The 15,947-nt window shown below is 41.2% G+C and overlaps 1 protein-coding gene across 3 annotated transcripts in view; it reads right to left on the bottom strand.

The window, feature by feature from the left end:
- Positions 1-15,947, bottom strand: part of ERLIN1 (ER lipid raft associated 1) — a 104,753-nt gene that overhangs the window by 16,655 nt on the left and 72,151 nt on the right. For all 3 annotated transcript variants that reach the window (XM_033941507.1, XM_033941508.1, XM_033941510.1), the window contains one exon: positions 541-614. In XM_033941507.1, coding sequence (XP_033797398.1) covers positions 541-614 — 74 coding nt within the window. The remainder of the gene's footprint in view (positions 1-540; positions 615-15,947) is intronic.

The following is a 15,947-nucleotide window of genomic DNA, read 5'->3' as shown; positions in this document are numbered from 1 at the left end:
TCATTGCTTTGTGTTGGCATCTCCTTTCATTTCACTGTGTGTATGTGAATTTCTTGCCTTAATTATTCAACGTTCTAAATCTGAGCGTAAGGTGAACTACAGACAGGAACAGTAAGCATTTCTCTGCCCAAGAGGGCTTGCAATCTAATAGCCTAATTTACAAACCTGTATGAATGAGTTTAAAATAAACATTAAATAATACAAACCCCATTATTTTCAATGGGTCACATTTAACTTGCTTTCTCGTATATGTTAATGTGCATTAACATGGGTTAGTAAACAGGCCCTACATTTATTCCTGAAGCCATGGTGGATTAAGATGCTCTTTTATTAAAGCTTAGCACATGCTATGTGCCACATGGCCCTTAGGTATAAAAAAGCACATGCTAAATGCTTGTATCCTAAGCTTTAGTAAAAGGGCCCCCAAGTGACTTACCCAAGATCACAAGTACCACCAGTGGGAACCTTGATTTCCTTGGTTCATAACCCACTGCTCTAACCACCGGGTTACCCTTCAAAAATATAATCACAACTACCTACCTGTATTGTGAGACCTGGTGCCATAATATTCAAGTCTTTCTGTAGGGCCAGCTTCAGATTTTCATCTATCTGATCTATTATGAATAGTCAAGAACATAACATGTGATTTGCTACCAACTTTTTGAGATTGCCTTCAACTCATAACCCTACTCCCCACGGTCCTCAGCTCATCACCCTAGTCAGCAGTTTAACCATCCCCCCCTAACTGTAATCCCTACCCTGACATCCTGTCTGTCTTGATTGGTTAGATTGTGAACTCATTGAAGCAGGGACTTTCTCCTTCATGACTCTGTACAGTGCTGCGAATGTCTAGCTGTGCTCTAGAAATAATTAATAGTAGTAGCAATAAACTACAAGAAAAACCTACATTTATTAAGAAGTTGATATATACAAAACACGGCAGTAAGACTGATTTGCCAAATACCTAAATTTGAAAGTATAACACCTTCTTTCATAAAACTCCATTGGCTGCTAATTGAGGCTAGGGTGAGCTTTAAAATGTGTTAGTCTTATTGATCATCCATGGTTTAGCACCAAAGCACGAGATATATGATGGATTTAATTAATATTCTGGATAGGAACCTTGTGCCTTCTGCTAAACATGTTGTAGCTCAATTAGCCAAGTTTACTGAAGGTTAGCTATAATATATAACAAACATTCATTCAATTGCCAGAATTATTCTTCAGTATGGTCAGTTCTGAAAATCTTTAAAGCATTTTCTGTTTAGAAAATATGTATTATAAGTTTAGACTTGTTTTTTTTTTAGTAATTCAGCAATTGTGTGTGCTATAATTGAAGTTAATTGTTACTGACCACACTATTTTTCATGCTGTACTGATCTCTGCTTGTTGTAAACCGCCTTAATATGTCTCTGGTATAGACGGGTAAAGAAATCCCAGAAGTGACGAAAGACGCCTTGAAATTTCAGTTGAGATAAAAAAGTTTGGAGATCCTGGATATGGTCTTCTATACTGCTATATAGCATTGAATAATAAACAGTGCTGACAAGATTAAATACATTGTTCCTGAAGAAGCTCTATAGCTTGTAGAGAGCGCGAAATGGAGATCTTCCGTCGTGTCCAGATGGCCGGGTAGCGCCATCTACTCCTGAGCTAAGTACTACTCCGATAATGACATAAGGAGATTACTATAGTAGAACAATTATAGTGAATGGCATAAAGAAAAAAATATAAAAACAAAAACTAAAAGAAAACTCTCAGATACATTAAATTGAATATTATAATAAAGAGTTTAAAGGACCGATGATAGCTCGCAAGAGAGTTCTATGTCATGACTTGTTCAAATGGCTATACAATTGAGAGCGCTTGAGATCCATAATAAACCTTTCAATTCAATTTAATGAATGTTATATGGAGTTGCGGCTCTGGCAGTAGCCTATAAATATTTTGGTGATAAGTGTGCGGTGCACAAGATTTTTTTGGAGGCGTTATTAATAGGCGGGTAACAAACATGAGGTGTAATGTAATTAAATACACAGAATAATCAAATATCTGGATCCTCTTTGCTGTTTCCAGTAATTCTTATGCAAATCTCTTTAGAGGTTCACTGTATTCCTTTATTTTTCTTCCTCTTGGTGGTGTCATTTTGTATTTGTTTGCTAAAAGCATGCATAATTTGGTATTTTATATAACCTGATTTATTCTTTGCATTTGGAAAGCAGTTTAATAAGAATGAATAATCAAAACCCCCCACAGTTATAGGAGGAAGACATGGAGGGATACCAGTGCCAGAAATGATATTCAGTGCTGATGAGTCAGAGAAATTGAAACAAGTCTCTCTAACACTGGAAGATGTAATCTGACAAACTGAAGAGCAGCAATTCACCTGTAGTGGATGGTATACATCTCACAGTACTGATAGAATTGAAAAATGAACTTGCAGAGCTATTGTTAGTGATTAGTAATTTATCTTTAAAATTCAGCATGGTATTGAAGACTGGAGGGTGGCCAAAGTTAATGCCAATTTTTAAAAAGGGTTCCAGAGGTGATCTGGGAAATTATAGACTGGTGAGTCTGATATCATTGCCGTGCAAAATGGTAGAGACTATTATAAAAAACCAAAACAAAACTGCAGAAAAATGTACAAGGTGCAGGAATTTATTCAATAAAAATACATATAGACAACATCAATAAAAGAAATGTATCCAAAGATTAATTCTTGTTATCATGTGTACCGGACCCAACATGATCCGTGTTTCGAAAAACACTTCTTCCTCAGGGGTCCAAGATGTTCAGTACGTAGAGAATCAGGAACCAACTGGACTACGTTCTGGGGGAAGAGCAAGCTATTCAGGAAGGATGGACTCCACCTCGGCGGAGACGGAACGAGGCTATTTGCAAGCAACATCAACAGAGAAATTGAGAAGTTTTTAAACTAGGAAGAAGGGGAAAGCTGACAGTGGACCAAGAGTTGATGGTTCAGGAATCGGTATACCCAGAGGATACCGTGCAGGAAGATAGCAGGGAAGACTCATCGGATCATAAGCAAGACAGAAAACCTGACGGATCGAAAGAGACACAAGAGGGAAGGAAATGCAAGAAAGTGACAGGCCGCAAGCTCAAGTGTATGTACACGAACGCAAGGAATCTAAGGAATACGATGGGTGAATTAGAAGCTATGGCACAAAAAGATAACCTTGACATCATCGGCATCACAGAAACATGGTGAAACAAGGAAAACGTCTGGGACACTGTGCTACCGGGATACAAGCTATACCGCAGAGACAGAGTGGCTCAAAAAGGTGGGGGCATTGCCCTATACGTCAAAGAGGGAATTGAGTCTACCAGAGGGAACATGCCGGAATCAAACAATAAGGTAGAGTCTCTATGGGCCAAATTTCTGGGCACAAATGGAACGGAAATGAAGATCGGCATCTATTACCGACCCCTGGGGCAGTCCGAAGAAATTGATGGAGAAATGATAGATGAGATTAAACACAACTGCAAAGGAGGCAACACAGTTATCATGGGTGACTTCAATTATCTGGGGACAGACTGGAACCTAGGCACCTCCGGCTGCGGTAGGGATACCAAGTTCCTGGATGCTATAGGCGATTGCTTCCTGTAACAACTTGTCAAGGAAAATACAAGAGGAAACGCAGTTTTGGATTTAATTCTAAATTGAGTACAAGGACCGGCGAAAGGTGTAGAAATAGAGGGGACGCTGGGAACCAGTGATCATAAAATGATAAGTTTAAGTTTATTAGGATTTTATATACCGCCTATCAAGGTTATCTAAGCGGTTTAACAATCAGGTACTCAAGCATTTTCCCTGTCTGTCCCGGTGGGCTCACAATCTAACTAACATACCTGGGGCTATGGAGGATTAAGTGACTTGCCCAGGGTCACAAGGAGCAGCGCGGGATTTGAACCCACAGCCCCAGGGTGCTGAGGCTGTAGCTTCAACCACCACGCCACACACTGATCTGCTTTGACTTGGACACGGGGACGAAATATCGATCCAGAACGAAGGCCACGGTGTTGACCTTCCAAAAAGGGAATTACAAAGGGATGAGACTCATGGTGGGGAAGAAGATCAAGAAGAGGATAAGCACTGTAAAGATGCAAGAGCAAGCATGGTCCCTCTTTAGGGCACAGTCACCGAGGCGCAAAATCTCTATATATCACGTATCAACAAGGGAAAAATTGGAGTAGACTTAATTATTGCTTCTGGTGGAATTCATTATGTCACATTTATAAAATGGAAAGAGCAATTGCCATACAAAGAGGGAACTATAATAAATTTAATGAAATCTGGGGGCCATTGACAAGATATTGTAATGAATAGATACCACTTTTCCATTATTATAAATACAATAAAAAGGAAGGGATGGGGGGAAGGATTTTATAATTTTATTAATATTAATATTTAGACCAATAATAAAGAATATTATATAGGAGTTTTGTGAATGCATAGATTATGGTTGGGTTGGGAGGGATTGGGTTAAAATTATAATGTTTTAATGCTGAATATGATAAAGTTATAAGTGTTGTATTCAATTTTAACTGTTATTTATTGTTATATGATGCAAAATGAATAAAGATTAAAAACAAACAAACAAACAAAAAAACCAAGGGATCCAAGAGGAAAAAGAACAAGGAACTGACGTGGCTCACTGTGGCGGTGAAGGAAGCAATCAGGGACAAGAAAACTTCATTTAAGGAATGGAAAAGGTCAAAAACGGATGAAAACTGGAATAAGCACAAACAGCATCGATGCAGGTGCCATAAGACTATGAGAAAAAAAATAGCCAAGGAGGTGAAAAACTTCAAGCCATTCTTTCGATATATTAAGGGGAAATGACCCGCGAAGGAAGTGGTGGATGACCGAGGAATGAAGGGAGTGCTAAAGGAGGACAAAGCCATCGCCAACAAACTGAACACATTTTTTGTCTGTGTTTACCGAAGAGGATATACGCAACATACCGGAAGCCAACAGGAGGGAAACTGACAGGGTTGACGGTCAGTCTAGAAGAGGTATGCCGGCAGATTGATAGGCTTAGAAATGATAAATCTCCAGGACCGGATGGCATCCATCCAAGGGTAATCAAGGAACTGAAAGGGACTATAGCTGAACTGCTTCAACTAATAGCCAATCTGTTGATCAAATCGGGAAGGGTTCCGGAAGACTGGAAGGTGGTGAATGCTACGCCAATATTCAAGAAAGGTTCGAGGGGTGATCCAGGAAATTACAGACCGGTGAGTCTGACCTCGGTACTGGGAAAGATGGTAGAGGCGCTGATAAAGGACCACATCATTGAGCACCTTGACGGACATGACCTAATGAGGACCAGCCAGCATGGCTTCAGCAGAGGAAGATCTTGCTTGACAAATTTTCTGCACTTCTTCGAAGGCGTAAACAGACGGATAAACAAGGGTGACCAGTCGACATTGTATATCTGGATTTTCAGTAAGCTTTTGACAAGGTTCCGCATGAATGACTACTTCAAAAAATTGTGAGTCATGGAATCAAGGGTGAAATACTCACGTGGATTAAAAATTGGCTGGCGGATAGGAAACAGAGAGTGGGAGTAAATGGACTGGAAAAGTGTCACCAGTGAAGTGCCGCAGGGTTCGGTGCTTGGACCTGTGCTCTTCAACATATTTATAAATGATCTGGAAATTGGTACGACGAGTGAGGTGATTAAATTTGCAGACGATACGAAGTTATTGAGAGTAGTGAAGACGCAGGAGGACTGCGAACATCTGCAACGTGACATAAGCACGCTCGAGAAATGGGCCACGACATGGCAGATGAGGTTCAACGTGGATAGGTGTAAGGTGATGCATGTTGGTAACAAAAATCTTATGCACGAATACAGGATATCCGGGGCGGTATTTGGAGAGACCCCCCTAGGAAAGAGACTTGGGAGTACTGGTCGACAAGATAATGAAGCCATACGCACAATGTGTGGCGGCGGCGAAAAGGGCAAACAGAATGCTGGGGATGATTAAGAAGGGGATCACAAACAGGTCAGAGAGGGTTGTCATGCCGCTGTACCGGGCCATGGTGCGCCCTTACCTGGAGTACTGCATCCAGCACTGGTCACCGTATATGAAGGACACAGTATTACTTGAAAGGGTCCAGAGAAGAACGACTAAAATAGTAAAGGGGCTGGAGGAGTTGCCATACAGTGAGAGATTAGAGAAACTGGGCCTCTTCTCCCTTGAAAAGAGGAGACTGAGAGGGGACATGATAGAAACATTCAAGATACTGAAGGGAATAGACTTAGTTGATAAAGACAAATTGTTCACCCTCTCCAAGGTAGAGAGAATGAGAGGGTACTCTCTAAAGTTGAAAGGGGATAGATTCTGTACAAACATGAGGAAGTTCTTCTTGTGCAATACTGGTTTGTGCAACTATTTGAGCACTGCTGAAAAAAAAGATATCCAGAGACAAGCGCTGTTTAAAGATAAGTAGCTTGTCATTTTTTCAAATCCTTAATAGTGCATACAATGTGGGCAAATTTGCACTGATAGTGAGGTTTTCTATAAAATGAATTAAAATAAAATGAACTAAAAGTATATATAAAAAAAAGTTTTCTACAAGAAATATTTTAAGATTAAATTATTAAAGTTTATATGTTTTAAAACCTAAGCGGTCAATGATTGGAGCAGGGAGCTAAATTGCTATGCTGATCACTCGAGTTTGTGATATAAATACCATGCGTAGGCTCCAGTTCTGAGACCGTGGTAGAAGAGTGTGATGCACTTCATGGTTATAGTGGTGTGCTAGTTTGTTTCCATTTGAAGTTCTTCTTCACCCAGAGAGTGGTGGAAAACTGGAACGCTCTTCCAGAGGCTGTTATAGGGGAAAACACCCTCCAGGGATTTAAGACAAAAGTTGGACGGGTTCCTGTTGAACCAATACATAAGCAGGTAGGGCTGGTCTTTGACCTGGAGGTCACCGCGGGAGCGGACTGCTGGGCACGATGGACCACTGGTCTGATCCAGCAATGGCAAATTATTATGTTCTTAATGAATCATACAAAATCTCTAACGAAATAGGCGAAAAGCTTTCCTGTCTGAAGCACTGCACTGAGTAACACAAAGTGCTGGATAAGACTATTATAAAATTACAAAACATATACATAAGCACAGATTAATGAGACAAAGCCAACATGGATTTTTTCAAGGGAAATTTTGCCTCATCAATCTTTCACATTTCTTTGAAGAGGTGAATAAATATGTGAGCTGGTTGATATTGCATATCTAAATTTTCAAAAGGCATCTGACTCATAAACTCATAAAAGACTTCTAAGAAAATTAAAAAGTCATGGAATAGGAGATAACATCCTATTATGGATTAAGAACTGATTAAAGACAGAAGTCAGAGAGTAAAGTTAAATGGTTGATATTCTTAATGGAGAAGTGTAAATAGTGGGGTTTCCCAGGGGTCTGTGCTAGGATTGCTGCTTTTTAACATATTTGTCAATGATCTAGAGAAGGGAATAACTAGTGAGATAATTAATTTTGCTGATGACACAAAGTTGTTAAATCGCAAGATAAGTCATCAACTATTAAATTTTCATCTACTGATGAGGTTAGTTTACCACATAAGATTAAAATAACTAATATAGAGGTGCCTATAGGGATTATACTTGATCCAAAACTAACTATCAGCTGTAGATTTCTAGTGTAGTAAAATGTTCATTTTTCAAACAGATTAATAAGATCTATTGTATCCTGAGGCTTTAAATATATTACTACATTCTTTTGTCATTCAACAATTAGACTATTGTAATGCTCTCTACGCAGGTATTAGGCAAAAAGAAATTCGAAGATTGGGAGGAAGTGATGTCACGCTATGGAATGGCTGCCTGAGTGAAGAGCTCTATAGGGGCAACACAGTTAAACAGGCGCAACAGCATTCCTAAAAAGAGATTGAGTTGGCAAAATTATTAAACGACATCTTCTAGTAAGGATGACTCGATAGCGATTAGAAAAATATCGTTATTCAGCTGCAAATGGAGATAAATTGACTGGAGAAAGTAGTAGACAACTGCATGGGAAAAAAAGATGGCAACAATGCACTTCGAGTTGGAAGATGATCCCACTCTCGACTCCATGGGCGATACAGAGATTACAAGTAAGACTCTGCAATCTTGGTTCAACGAATTGAAGTAGGAGATGGTGGGGGTTCGCAAAGACATTAAAGCTGCTTTGGCCGAGCTTCGTATAAAGGTGAATGATCTTGGGGGCCGCATGGCAGCATCGGAGGAACATGTGTCTGAGCTCACCCCTAAGAATTTGCAGAGGTGCGCTCTGAAACGGAACAGGCCATATCCACGATTCAAGATCTGCAAAATCAAGTAAAGATCTAGAAAATAGATCTCGCCGCTGTAACTTGCAGTTCAAGGGTATTCCAGAATCAAAAGACTTTAAAAATTGTACAGAGATAATGTTCAATATTTATATGGATCTTCTTATTGAGATGGAAGGTACAGCGCTTATCCAGATGGATATTGTGCAAGCACACCGAAGCTTGGGCCAGACGAGAAGCTTAGGACCTAATGATATTATAGCGTGTTTTGAAGACTTCTTGTTTAAAGAAAAAGTGCTTCACATGGTACGCTGCAAGCAGGAATTCCGATGGAAGAATGTAATAGTTGGAATTTATCAGGATCTGGCATGGGCCACTTTGCAGAAAAGATGCTTCAAAGAAGTGACTCAAGTATTGTGATCTGAAGGGCATTGGTACACTGGGAAATCTAAAAAGTCCACGAAGTAGCGGATGCATGAAAGAAATGGGTTGCAAAAATATACCTGAATTCAGTGGATCTGGTACCCGGAATGCAGAGTCAAGAACAGATGATATATGGAAAATGGTGGTTCAATCAAGCAAGAAACAGCAGAAAGCTGTGAGTAAATTCAGGTAATGTGGCAAATAGATGATGGTGATTTACAGTACAGTTTGGACTTCCTGAGCTTCGGTGGTGTGAAAATTCCACTTGCAGATTTTTCTTGCTGAACTGAATTATTGATTGATGTTTTGATTATATCCAGTTTGATTGATGTTTTGATATATATCCAGTTTTTGAAAGATTGCATTCGGTGTGACTGCAGAATGGTTGAATGTTGTTCTCACTGTAGGGGTATAGTGTGCTTGGTTGGGGCATACAGAGATAATAATAATAATAACAGTTTATATACCGCAGTACCGTGAAGTTCTATGCGGTTTACAAAAGACTAAAAGAGGTACAAGTTGATTGAATTTAAAAGAGGTTAAGGAAAGAAAGTGTAATAGGACAGAAGAACCTGTTAAGGAGAAAGAGATGAATGGGTCAGTTGTCTAGATACCTTAGGAACAAATAAGGTTTTAGGCGCTCTCTGAATTCCTTGTAAGTAGTGGGCGAGAGTAATTGTTCTAGATCTTTACCCCATAATGCTGCCTGATGTGAGAGAAGGTGTTCATGGTGTTTTTTCAGTTTGCATCCTTTAACTGGGGGGGGAAACGAAGTTTGAATGTGAGCTTCTCTTGTGTCCGTTGGCTGAGAAGGAGAAAAGGTCAGTTATGTATTTAGGGGCTAGTCCATATAGTACTTTAAAGCAGAACTTAAATTTTACGTGTGCTTCCATTGGTAGCCAGTGCAACTGCCGGTAGTAAGGTGTCACGAGATGGGACAGAAGGCTGAGTGCTCTAGGGACTTGAGCCACCTTCTGGGGGGGTGGAGCACTTCTTCATTCTGGCTGACCGAATGCTCGGCCAGTCAGCAATCTCTGCTAGGGGAGAGAGGGTTGGGAGCGATGTTGGGAATCTGGAGAAAGAGTTGTATGGGGGGAGGGGGAATGCTAATGGATTGAATAATCCAGGGAAGAGTATTGTTTTCCAAGAATTTTGTAAAATGCGCTGGGATATATGTCTTCTGCAAAAAACGCACTTAAGACCTAGAGATGAGCAGTTATTGAATTCTCCTTTGTTTGAACAAGTTTGGGTGCATCAAGCACAGCGCCCTCATAAGGTGGGAAGGATAGCTATTTTAGTATGTAAAGGTGTGAGTTTAGTGGTAGACCAAACCTATAAAGATGCAGAGGGTCGCTGTTTGGCCACTTCGGGGACATATTCAAGGAAGAGAACTTACTATTATTAATAGTCTGTTTTCACAATCTGTTTTCTACACTGTTGCAAGATGAGTTGGTACAATTCTCTAAGGGTGCAATTTTTCTAGGAGGAGACTTTAATGTATTTCCTGACCCAGGCCTAGATCATTCTAGAGAGGGTAGATCTAATGTAGGCAGCATAGTAAAGCACTGTTGAAGTTAATGCAGCTGTTAGGGTTAGTGGATTGCTGGAGGCTGCTCCATGGGACCCAGAAAAATTATATTCATTTCTCCCATGCAACACAAATATACACTAGAATTGATGGAATATGGGCTCATATAAATCTATGGGGATGCATTCATCAGGCAGAGATTGGGAATATAAAGGTATCTGATCGTGCATCTGTATGGATTGATTGTAGGGGGCTTCAGGAGGTGAGAGGAAGGCGCTATTGGCGCTTAAATGAATCCTTATTGGAAGACCCTAAAATATTGTAAGAAGTCCGGGATAAACAATGATAATGGGTCGCTAGGGGATGGCATATTATGGGATGCATTGAAAGTGGTGGTTCGGGGGGCTTTCGTTAAATGGGAAGTGTGTAAGAAAAGGGTTAGGATACAGTTATCTTAGGGAGAAGATATTGGCCTTAGAGACACAGCATAAGCTTAACCCAGACCCCCAAATATTCAAATTGTTAAAGAAGGCCCGCTTGGATTTACATCAGATACAACTGGAGGAGCTAGAATTTAAACAGGCCCAATTAAAATAAGCTTTATATGAAAATGGAAAATCGAGCTAGTGCTATGCTGGCTCATTTTTTAAGGGCTTGGCGGCTTCACGCTACAGTGCAGTCTATAAGAGATGAGACAGGGTCCCTTCAATTTACAGAAGAGGGCATCCATAGAACCTTTCAGACTTATTTTGAGAAGCTGTATAGTAATGATGCACAGGTTAAACTATCGATATAAATAGCTTCCTACAACAACTTTCAATACTAGAGATCACCCAAAAAGACAAGGACCAGCTGGTGCTACCTGTAACTGTAGGGGAAGTGGAGGGAGTTATTAAGTGTTTGAAGGCCAGCAAGTCTCCTGGTCTGGATAGACTTTCTAATAATTTTTATAGGCACTTTCGAGACCTGTTGAGCCTATTAGCTCGGGTATTTAATGGGGTCAGAGAGGGGGGTATATTACCATCCTCAATGGGTGAAGTGGGGATAATGGTGTTGTTAAAACCAGGTAAAGATCCCGCTAATTGTGGAGCATTCTGCCCAATATCTTTATTAAATGTGGATGCAAAAATTTTGGATATAGTATTTAGCTGAGATTGGGTAGGCTGCTCCTGGGAATTATACATATAGATCAATCAGAATTTATTCAGAGGAGACAAGTGGGGGATAACATACTTAGGACGTTACACTTCATTTGGGGCTTCCAACAAACTAGAAACAAAATTGCATTGCTGTCAATAGATGCTGAAAAACATTTGACAGGGTCCAGTGGGGATTTTTGTGGGTGGTTATGGAAAAGATGGGATTGGGTTGTATGTTTGGGCAGTGGATACAAAGTTTTTATGCTGTCTCTAGGGTTTTACACTGATTTTTTCTTGATAGCAAGGGGTACGAGACAAGGTTGCCCTCTTTCTCCATTACTTTTCGCCATTTATATTGAACCACTAGCGATTCTAATTCGAGAAAGGGGAGATGTTAGGGGTATACAATTGAGAGGGATGGAGCATAAGTTGGTACTCTTTGCAGATGACATCTTGCTCTATGTAAGAGATCCGAGCACAATCTTTCCTAGATGATATTTTCATAGGATATCTGGTTTCAAAATTAACATAGATAAATCTGAGTTTTGGGGAGGTCATGTTATCTGAGCTGGATGAACAGAGGCTGGTAACAATTTTCCTTTTCGGAGAGTTGGCGGGGTGGGGTGGGGGGGGAATATTAGATATTTGGGCATTCGAATTCCAAGGGATCTATCAAGTCTTTATGATCTTACTTACTCTGGGATTATAAAAGCAGTGCAGACTGATTTACAGAAATGGCATGGGTTGTGGATTTTCTGGTGAGGACGAATAGCAGTGCTTAAAATGAATGTCTTACCATGTCTTTTATTTTTGTTACAGACCCTCCCACTAGCAGTACCTCAAGGCGTATTCAAAGCTCTGCATAGAGAATTTCGTACATTTATTTGGAAGGGTAAACATCCACGTATTGCACAAGTTCTTTGGACAGCGCAGGTGCTGGGTGGGAGGGCAGTGCCAAACTTATACTGGCAGTGTTCTCCCTAGGGCCTTTCAGCCGCCCGGGTAATTTAGATGACCGCCCAGCTAAATTCTGCTGCTGCCGCTGCTGCTCAACATTAAAAAACAACAACAAAAAAAAGCCGGCTTGGAGATTTCACCTTAGCCCGTAGCGAACTTATGCTCCAGGGCTCTAACGTGTGCGTGCTGGCTTCCCTTCTCTTCCCTCCGAAACTGGAAGTTATGTCCGGGGGGGGGGGGGGGGGTAGAGAAGGGAAGCCAGCACGCACATGTTAGAGCCCCGAAGCATGCGTTCGCTACGGGCTAAGGCGGGAGACAGGTCAGAGATGCTTTCCATTTGCTCTTCTTGCTGCCGGGTCCTGCCTACTTTCAGTTTCTGCGAAGGCAGGACCCAGTACCATTTCCCCCAATCGATCGTGATCTTAGGCTGATCAGCCTTCTTCTCTGACGGCAGAATTGAAGTCGGGGAGAAGAATGCTGGTCGGCCTGAAGTAGGGAGAGCTTGGGGTGGCGGCGGCGGCTTTGGGGCCTGTTTCCCGATGGCAGTGGCTTGGGAGAGGGCAAGGAGAAAGAAAGAAAGAGGGCAGGCAGGGAGACAGAAGGAAAGAAGAGAATCAGAAAAAAAGAAAAGGGGCATGAAGAGAGAAAGAAAGGGCAGGAAGAGAATAAGAAAAAGTTGGGGGGAGGGGAATGAGGTCAGGAGGAGAGGAAGCATACAGGCTGAAAGAAGGGAAGAAAGATTGGATGCACAGTCAGAAGAAGAAAGTGCAACCAGAGACTCATGAAATCATCAGACAAGGTAGGAAAAATGATTTTATTTTAAATTTACTGATCAAAATGTATCTGAATTTAAATCTGCTGTCTATATTTTACGCTATGGTCCCCTTTTACTAAACCACAATAGCGGTTTTTAGTGCAGGGAGCCTATGAGCGTCGAGAGCAGTGCTGGTCATTAAGAACATAAGAAGTTGCCTCCACTGAGTCAGACCGAGGTCCATCTCGCCCAGCGGTCCGCTCCCGTGGCGGCCCATCAGGTCCGCGACCTGTGAAGTGGTTTCTGACCACTTCTATAACCTACCTCATTCAGCGCTAAAAACTGCTATCATGGTTTAGTAAAAAGGGAGCGGGGTATTTGTCTATTTTTGTATGGTTGTCACTGAGGTGACAGTGCATAGTCATCTGCTTTGACCTCTTTGAAAAAATCTCGGAATAGGAATGATTATTAACATTTTCTCTGCGTACAGTGTGCTTTGTAGTTTTTTAAAAATTTTATTGTTGGTAGATCATTTTGATTTGGTCATTTTAAAAGTAGCTCGCAAGCTCAAAAAGTGTGGGCACCCCTGCTCTAGAACATCGCTCCTTAGTTTTATCAAGTGGTGCAGTGAGGGGCCAGCACTTTACATCTTATCACCTCATTCTTTCTTTTTTCTCCTCATGTACAGAACGGTTCTTTATTCTAAGCAGCTCTGGCACTAAAGGGTGCCTTATGCTACTTTCACTACCACTTGCAGTCAGGTTCGGCATTTTATCATGGTTTTGGGTTTTTATTTAGTTTTTCACCGGTATTTTCATTTATTTATTAAAGCAGCATTTTTTAACAACCCGATGCCCCTCCCCTATCAGTGTGCATTCAATCCACTGCCGACACTTTTTTGGCGCCTCTTTCAACGGATCAAATATCATAGTCCCACTGTCGCGTGTTTACATTTATTCTGCGTACGAGTTTTATCTCATCAGTGCAGAGACCTTTTTGGTAAGTCCATTTTACTCTCCCTTTTTTACTTTCCCAAGTGCTGTGGTTTTATTCTTTGGTTTTAATAGAAGCTCATTTGTGCAATAATTTAGATCTTTTCCAGGTTCACTTTTCATCTACCCGGTCGGATTGTCTTTGAGCTACTATCGGCTTATGTTTTCAAGATACACTCTGTATTATTTATTTATTTTATTTATTTAGATTTTTATCCCGTTCTCCCAGTAGCTCAGAACGGTCTACAGATAAACATACACAATGGAGAGTAATTAGACAAATAAGATGTACTATAGGTTAAATGTTTGGACATACAGGACTGTGAAGTAGTTAAATACAGGGGGTATACAGCAAATTAAGATTAGAGTTTAAGTATAAGTAGTTTAGTTTAGTGTCAGTCGTTTAGTTTGGTATGAGTAGTTTAGTTTAGTACAAGTTATTTGAGTTTAGATACAATTTATCCGAGTACAGACTAAGAGAGGACTGTACTGGAATTTAGGGAGAAGTTAGACAGGGGAGGAAAGAGAGAGGGGGGGCTTAAGGGGGGTGTGGACTGAGGGTGACCTTTAGTTGAAGAGGAGGGTCTTTACCATTTTACGGAATGTCAATAATGAGTTCTGTTGTCTGAGTTGAGGGGGGAGTTGGTTCCAGAGATGTGGAATGAAGTGGCTGTTCATTTCCCATACGTTTACTTTTGCCCTGTTTAGGTCTATATAGTCTAGGCATACTGTTTGTAACAGCCATCATTTTAAGTATGTATATGCTCTATTTTAGGGGGGGGGGGAATTTAACTTCTTTTAGCATGTTGTTTCATTAATTCTGAGTTCAGTGTTACAATATGTTGTTCTTGGTTTTTAGTTTATACATTATTTATTCTTTTCTATGACATGTTCGCATTGCAATTTTACTCAAAAGTATAAATAGGTATCCATATTCAAGTTTCATCACGGTGCTCTGGTTTTGGCTCCAGTATTTGTCACTTCCGTCCACCAGGTCTGGCTATCCGTTACCGTCTCATATTTTAAAGACTCACTCGTTATAATTAGCGGTGATCCACACGTCTCTTCGTAATGGACATGTCCGATTTTAGCATTTAGATCTTAGTACTATGGGTTTGGTCTTTTCTGGTTTCCTTTCTATAGTCTGCTTTTCATCTGGAGTCTTGAGTTTAGAATTACATTTTATGACATTTTTGTGGTTATAATTGTATGACATGTCTAAATCGGTCAAGTTATCCATTCTTTTTTGTCCCCTGATACAGTGGCAGACCGCCCCAGGTGCCAGCCCTAGGGGGGTACACAGCCGGCTGGATCCAGAACCTTCCAAGCTGCTCTAAATGGCACCTGCACCTCAGCACGGCTACCGTACTTATTCTGAAGCAGAGTCAGCAGCCACACTGAAGTGTAGGAAGGTCCCGCGATGACTGCATTTGCCGCCTCTGCCTCCGGAAGATGTAAGTGACGTCGGAAGGGGTGGACTGGCAGCTGCAGTCATTGCGGAACCTTGCCGCAACTCCCTGCGTCTGCCAGCCCACCCCCTCCAACATCACTTACATCTTCCAGAGGCAGAGGCAACAGAAGCAGTCATCATGGGACCTTGCTGGTTTGGAGGGAGAGAGGAGTATAGAAGGGTGGTGGAGGGAGAAAAAGGAGGTCAGGAAGGTGGTGGTATGGAAGGGTGGTGGAGGGAGAGAAAGGGGGCAGATGCTGATGGAACTGGTGTGCAGGGAAGGGAGAGGAGAGAGTGAAATGCCAGAACATGGGAGTGTGGGAGAGGGAAGGGAAGAAGAGGAGAGAGATGCCAGACTATTGAAGGAGAGAAGGGAAGAAG

The sequence above is a fragment of the Geotrypetes seraphini genome, chromosome 4 (genome assembly GCF_902459505.1).
Source record: "Geotrypetes seraphini chromosome 4, aGeoSer1.1, whole genome shotgun sequence".
Classification (NCBI taxonomy): domain Eukaryota; kingdom Metazoa; phylum Chordata; class Amphibia; order Gymnophiona; family Dermophiidae; genus Geotrypetes; species Geotrypetes seraphini.
Note: the sequence above shows the minus strand (reverse complement) of the source record. Positions and strands in the feature narration are given on the sequence as shown.